The sequence below is a fragment of the Vigna unguiculata genome, chromosome 6 (assembly GCF_004118075.2).
Source record: "Vigna unguiculata cultivar IT97K-499-35 chromosome 6, ASM411807v1, whole genome shotgun sequence".
NCBI classification, from domain to species: domain Eukaryota; kingdom Viridiplantae; phylum Streptophyta; class Magnoliopsida; order Fabales; family Fabaceae; genus Vigna; species Vigna unguiculata.
Genome location: NC_040284.1, coordinates 21356426 through 21363606, shown reverse-complemented (window position 1 = coordinate 21363606; position 7181 = coordinate 21356426). Strand labels below are relative to the sequence as shown.

Here is a 7181-nt window from a genome sequence, read left to right as displayed (position 1 = left end):
GAATATTAGGTCATTGTACCAATTAATGATTTATGTTGCAATTATGTTATATTTTTATCTTTTCACTAATATAATATAAACTAGAGTATTTTTTAATTTTAAATTATAAAATAATGTTAACAAACTAAAGTGGATTCACAAACTCAAAATACTTATCGATCTTGCTAAATTAGTCTCAGAATGAATCAAAGGAGTGAACTCGACCCAGTTTTACATTTCATTAATTTCACTGTTATATAAAATGTAGATAGATATATATGATCTGCATTAGTTATCATTTAACTGTTTCTTTAGTTTTGAATGTACGATAAGAGAGAAAACGTTAACTCATAACTTGATAAAAAGAACGATTTTTTTTTTTCTTTCTTTCTGTTTGATCTATACTTACCTATGATTATGAAGTAAGAGATTCATAACTCTAGAGAACATGTACATCATCTATTCTTTTCTAAGAAAAACTAGGATTTTGTCTTCATCTAAATGCTATTCTTGATATTCACACACAATTTGGTTAATTTATCTATCTTATTTTTAACCTCGTAAGGTTTGTTGTTGAATAACTAACACAGAAGCCGAGCCAAAAAAATCTGAGGAGGAAACATAATCTCCAATGAGTCCCAACTCTTCAGTTTCAATCCAATCAGATAAACCAGTGAGAAGAATAGGGTTTATCCCTTGTTTCCTTCCCACTATCAAAAGATCAAAAGCACCATCGTTCATAGCCTGAATCGCTGCGATAGTTTCTTCTCCATTTCTAACCACCACTTCTCTATAAACCACTCTCTGATTAATCTCATTCTTAACCCAGAACCAGGTCACAATTCCATCGTCAAGCTTCTTCTCGATTTCGTTGTACCCTATGAAGTTGTGAGTGAGAAACCTTATAACTGTGAGAGACACCTGATCGCGAGCAAGCATCTTATCTGCATAAACAAGAGCCTCTCTGGAATCTCCACCACCGAGAAACAACACGGCAAATCGATATCTACTTCTTCGAAAACTTCCCAAGGTGTTATTGGTCTTAAGAAGACCCTTGTCAACGAAGATTGCCACTGTGCAAGGTGCGTTGTTCAAGACTTGAGAATTCACATGGTTATGAACATCACCGGTGTTGAAAGGTAAGATGATCAAAGAAGCTTCTTGTTCTAGGGCAAGCTCGCATATGTCTCGGAACATGGTCTTTTTCGGGGTGACAGCTGTGAAGAAATGAAACTTCATGTAGGGTTCTTTGAGTTGTTGATGACGTTCAAGCACGTGTATGGTGCTACACCATTGATAATTGGGAGGCACTTGTTGCTTTTCATGGTCTATGAACAGAGGGTTGACTCGACCTACGAGCTCGCTCAGTCTAACAGCTGAAATCGAAAAGGGACAGTTCTGGTTTGGATTCGAGATATCAAGTAGATGTGTGAGACCATGTATGGCATCTTGCTCAAAAATGCATAACACTATCCTAAGCTCTTTGTCTGGAGGATGATGTTGAATGGTTCTTCTTTGGTTCACCATGTATGGCTTTGTTGGATCATACAATATAGAGATCAAAGGACAAGAAATTGCTGTCACTGTTCCTGTCAGAAGTACCAACAATGAGAAGCCCGGCACCATCACGATCTGTAATTAACCACAACAATTGGATCAATGATATGAAATTATGAAAAAATAAAGAAAAAGAAAGAGTGTAGGTTTTCTTAATTACGCTTTTGTCTATCCAATGCACAAACAATACAAGTTCAACTTGGCCTCTTAAGCCCATGATGAGGCTCACGGTTAGAGCATCCCTGAAGGGCATTCGAAAGAGATGCAGAGTAATCCAAGTGGTGAAGAATTTGACAAAGTAACCAATTACGACCATGATAAACAATGGTGATAAGTGGGACCAACCAGAAGCAGACATGGCATAAAAATCAGTGTATGTTCCCACCATGAAGAAGGAGAATGGTAGAAGGAAATCACCCAGAATTGCTGCGGTTTTCTTTTCAAGTGTTGCTCCCACATGAGGCCCATCTGGAATCGCCAACCCTAAAAACAAAGGTCCACAAGCAATGGCTATGCCCAATACGTCAGTTACGAGAGCCATGAAAAAAGCTGCTAGAAGAATGATAACTACGTAGGTTTCTTTCAATGGGTGCCCTTCAGAAGTGTGCTTGTTGATCCATATCATTGCAGGTCTAACACAAAACGCAAGGAACGATATGACCAACACAAGAGAAATCAGATACCACACCGCTCTCATTATCCCTAATTCTCCAAGCTCTGCAGCCTCAAACGCTAAGAGAGAAAACAAACCAAACGCGTCACCGATCATCGACGAGGCCAATGATATTCGACCCGCATCTGAATTTAGAAGGTTGAACTCTTCAAGGATATGGTAGAGAGTTGGGAACGATGATGTCCCCAAGTATGCCGCTATTGATCCTAGAGACGAAATCTTCGCAAAATTTTCGTCCATGTCCTTTCTCATCGTTAGTGCCACAGCAAACACTGTCGATGACGGAATTATCATGCTCATCAATGCAGTAGATACATGAACCTTCCCTGTTCTTTTTAGAAGACCTGGATCTATCTTCACACCATAAATGAAAAGAAACAACAGGAATCCCAATACTCCGATGTTGTTTATTATGAACCGTGTTGTCTCGGTTGTCATGTGACTTCGGTACCATAGATTGCTCCCCAGAAGGGACGGTCCAACGATGATACCACCCTTGTACATGAAAATTTTAACAACATTTTCGATTTTCGATTAGATAGATAGATAGATAATCATAACAATAACTTTATGAATGTGTATAGTAAAATGAAGCTTACTAGTAATTGAGATATGAAAAAAGGTTGTCTCAAGGGCCTAAGAAGAAATCTGATGAAACGTGTGATCACGCTGATGATGGCGAGATTCAACATTATGATTGAGAAGGAGTGAGAAAAAGGATTGTCACTGTAAAATATGCCTACAGAAGCAGAATGAGAAACTAAATGACACGCAATGGGGAAAGAAATTGTGGAATTGTCCTTTGTAGTGAGATTAAGAGTTTGTTTTTCCATGATGTTAGAAGGATTGAAGAGTTTGTGCCATCCATTGTACGCTTCTTCCAAACGGTGTGCAGGGTAAACCCTTGTCATGCATGAACCTTTCTGAAAACCAGAAGGAAAACTGAACAGAAACGAATCAAAAAATTATCTCCCAAACGATAGTGGATGTACGTTAAAGTAGGAGAACTAGTGTTCCCTCTTCATTCTATTTTCAAAACCCTTTATTCTTATTCTGTGAAGCAAACATTACACATGAATTTCTATTTAATGTCATATAACTCTCATACCAGTATCTTCTATTTTATTTTTGTTATACAAAAAATATAAAATAATATTTTAACCGGATATAAGTACCAATTTGAGTATGATATTGTTGTGTTGACTGATTTATATGTTATCCATAACAATGCATTTAGTTTTGCCAAACATAATATACCTTCTGCATTTCCTTGCCTAAAAATGACAATGTTTCTATGGTTCCATAAAAATGACACAAGTTGCTCTACCTACACACATAGAACCTTGATCATCAATTAAAACACATTCTTAATTTCTTTTACTGAACATAGATTCACCTTGAGTTAACATCGCATGCAAACCCCTACGTCCAAAGACGAAACATCACTATGACATAGTAGAGCTATGACTACCCAAAAAATTTTAATTTTAATTTTTATGTATTTTAAAATTATATTTATATATTATTATATTATTTATAATAAAATTAAAACATTTTTTCTTCATTTTATTTATATATCTTTATTATTTAAAAATAAAATAAAAAACAATTTTATAAGCGTTGGTTAACAAAAGAGATTAAGATTTTGTCTTTGACCATAAAGATTTTTCTTAATGAGTCATCAAGAAAATGTGACAATCAGAAAAAAGGTAAAAAGAAATACGAATATTGGAGAACAGTGATATTTCTCCTATTATGATGTTCTTTCCCGTTTAAGTTTTTTCCAAATTAGTAAGAATCATAATTATGAATTTGGGATTCTTTTATGAAATTGACATGCTAATTATATTTCTCCCAAAATTAATATAACCTTAAATTATGAAATTTAAGAATTTTGTGTTTTTTGCTACATGGTAAAATTTGTAAAATTTGATGGATGTATTTGGAGCTGCATTACAAATTCTGCTACACATAATGAATAACTTTGAATTGGAATACCCATCATGTGTGAATCCAATATGATTAGAAATCGAAAAGTATGTAAATCACTGTGTAAAAATTGTTTAAATTAAGGAAATTAATTTTTTTATTTAATTAGAAAAAATAATTTATATATAAAAAATGTAATTTGCTATTCCTAAGTATTTTGTCCAAGTTCCGTCATACTTTTAAAACATAATTTCTTAAAAACAAATATACTAACAAGACTCAAAACAAGAGTCAAATATCAACTTACTTTGTTCAAGATTCTAATCATGTAGAACCATAGACCTTGATGTCAAAAGTCCTACGACATACTTCGATCTTCAAACAAATAAATGATAAAGTCGAAAATCTAAAAGTAAAGACATAGAAAGAGTTTAAAAAAAAGTTTTAAAAAGATTTTATCTCTCATAAAATGAAACTCGATTAAAAAAAAGTTTTATTTATAATGTATTTTCAGTAATTAAATAATCAAATATCATTTTTGAAGATCACTGCTCTTAACATAAATTCATCTTTATAATCAAATCTCAAGCACAACAACAAACCCCATGCCACAAAAGAAAAAAAAAACGAAAACTTGATTATATTTAAGTGAAATTGAAAACTTACTCAAATTAAAATTCTAATTAGATTCAGTTCACTTTAGTCGTTGTTTTCTTCTAGATAAGAATATTTGAAAGAGAAAATGAATATTGTCCCAAAATTTTAGAGAGAAATTAGAATAGAGTTTTAAAGACATAATTTCTTAGAAAAACAAAGAATGACATACTTTATTTTATATATAACCTTATAACATAAAATAATAAATTTTTCATTTATCTTAAATTACATCCTTTGTATTAATAAAAACTCAAGTCCTTACAAAGAATATAGTTATACACTCAACGAAAGATTGTACCCCACATAGATCTATCTACCTCAATCATCATGCTGATTCATTGGAATTTGATCAATTGGGTATGCAAAATTTGACAAGTTCTAGTTTTTGTTATGCCTATCCTATTGTTGTTGCTTTTCGTAGTCACTACACACTCCAATGTGTTTCTTGATGATTCGTATAATGAAAATTCATGTTGAATAGAACAAGCATCAATATCAACAAATTATAACTAGATTATAACAAGATGAGAAAAGAAGAATATTTATAAAAACTCAAGTATGCCTATTTTTATTGTTAGACTCATACATTATAGAAAAACCTTGCATGATATTTTGAAATGAACATTGGTTAAAAATTTGTGCAGTACAAAGTCAAATTTTGATTTTGCTTGTTGAACTTTTGGTGGACATAAATTAGAGTTTTTCTAAAAGTGTTTGTATTTTCTCTTATATGCATACCAGCCTTTCACATATGTAGAATTATTTTTCTTTTTTTATGCTATTTTAAAATGATAAAAATGATGGATAAAACTAGAAAAGTCAAGATAACTTGATTTCATAATGCTTTCATTTCAATAAAGGAAAACTTTGTAATAGTAAAATGTAGGAGGAAGAATATACATAGGGTAGAAACATGAGGGCCCAAAATATAAATTCCAGGACAGTTGTAGGGCCCATTAACTGCAATCAACAGTAGGCCCAAGAAGAATGAATTTTCAGGAAAGCATTAGAGGAATTGAATATGGTGCAGCTCAACTTTAGCCGCCAAGTGTCAGGGAACAGAATTAATTAAAACCCAGCCCAGTGGAGCCCATTTTCCTAATCATAATAAATTTATAACACACGTATGAAAAATGTTATCCCTATATATCTGTTTTTTGTGCACAATATTCCATTTGTAATCATAATAAAGATATGGAAAATGATTTTGACGTGTGAGTATCCCATTTTTATCAAGAACAAACACTAATATATATCAAATAAGTGCTTTTATAAAATAAATTAATTATTTGTATTGAATTTTTCAAAGATGTTAAATAGGTTTCATGCCAAGAGAGAAAGATTTTTATCTACGTTTTTAAATGTTAATAGAAATACTATAGGATTTAATTCTACCACACAAAAATCACAGAAAGAAAATATTACACATAGATGTATATTTATCTCGTGTATGAGACTAAAAATTAATAGATAATTCATTAGCAATCGGATAGAACAGAATTGTTAAGAAATTTCGCTAAAATAAACTCTAGTTTTTATAAAGTGAGATTTACATCTCATTTATATATATTGTAAATTGATCTTATCTCTAATTAATGTAGTATTTTCAACATTTTTTTCTTTTTAATTTTGATTTAGTTTATAACAATAATCAATTTTCTAGAACATGACATACGTTTATTTTAAATATTTTTCCTTAAGAAAACATGTTTCTTAAATATGTCTCGAAAGTAGAAATTTATTTTTTATTTAGGTACAATTATAAAGCACTTTAATTTTAATTGCAATGTTTATATATGTTTTTTCACCACAATAAATTTATCATATAAAAATTGACTTAGATAAAAATCTATATTCATTGTGTAAATTGATTTAAAAACCATTTCAAAAATTAAAAGTTATTAATCTGTAAATTGAGTTTTATTGTTATTAGATACATTTCTGAAATAGTTGTTGAATTATACTCCAAAGATAATGATACTTTAGGTACTTTGAGTATTAATTTATGATTATCTTACGTTGTTTGGATAAATTTTTATAAGATTCTGTAGGTTAAATCAATTTGTGTGCTCCCTTTTTGGAAAACTTAAATAAGAAAACGTTTATAAAGATCAATTAAATATATAAATTGATTTAAGTTTATAAGATTTTAAATTTATATTTTTTCTATAAAGTTTTTTATTTGAAAAACACATACTATTCAGTTTCATGTGAGATATTTATAGTTATATATTTTCAAAACATTAATCAAATCAATAAATAGTTAAAATGTATTTCTATATGTCATTGAAAAATCTGCAATCAACTTATACTTAAATTTCTAACCGTTTTCTAAATAAATATTTATCTAAAAAATAGCATAATCACTGTTGTTCTAACATTGTGA

General features: G+C 30.7%; 1 protein-coding gene across 1 annotated transcript; it reads right to left on the bottom strand.

Annotated features, from left to right (window-relative positions):
• Positions 1-531: 531 nt before the first annotated feature.
• On the bottom strand, positions 532-2713 carry LOC114188516 (cation/H(+) antiporter 24). Its single transcript, XM_028077089.1, has 2 exons — positions 1697-2713; positions 532-1611 (listed from the first exon to the last, which is right to left on the bottom strand). Exons 1-2 carry the CDS (start codon positions 2711-2713, stop codon positions 532-534), a joined length of 2097 nt encoding a protein of 698 aa, XP_027932890.1.
• Between the last annotated feature and the right edge of the window lie 4468 nt (positions 2714-7181).

Excerpts from the sequence above, each read along its gene's own strand:
- LOC114188516 (XM_028077089.1), bottom strand. The coding sequence starts at position 2,713 with ATGTACAAGGGTGGTATCATCGTTGGACCGTCCCTTCTGGGGAGCAAT. Across the intron at positions 1,612-1,696 it reads TGCATTGGATAGACAAAAGC|ATCGTGATGGTGCCGGGCTT; the intron begins GTAATTAAGAAA and ends GGTTAATTACAG.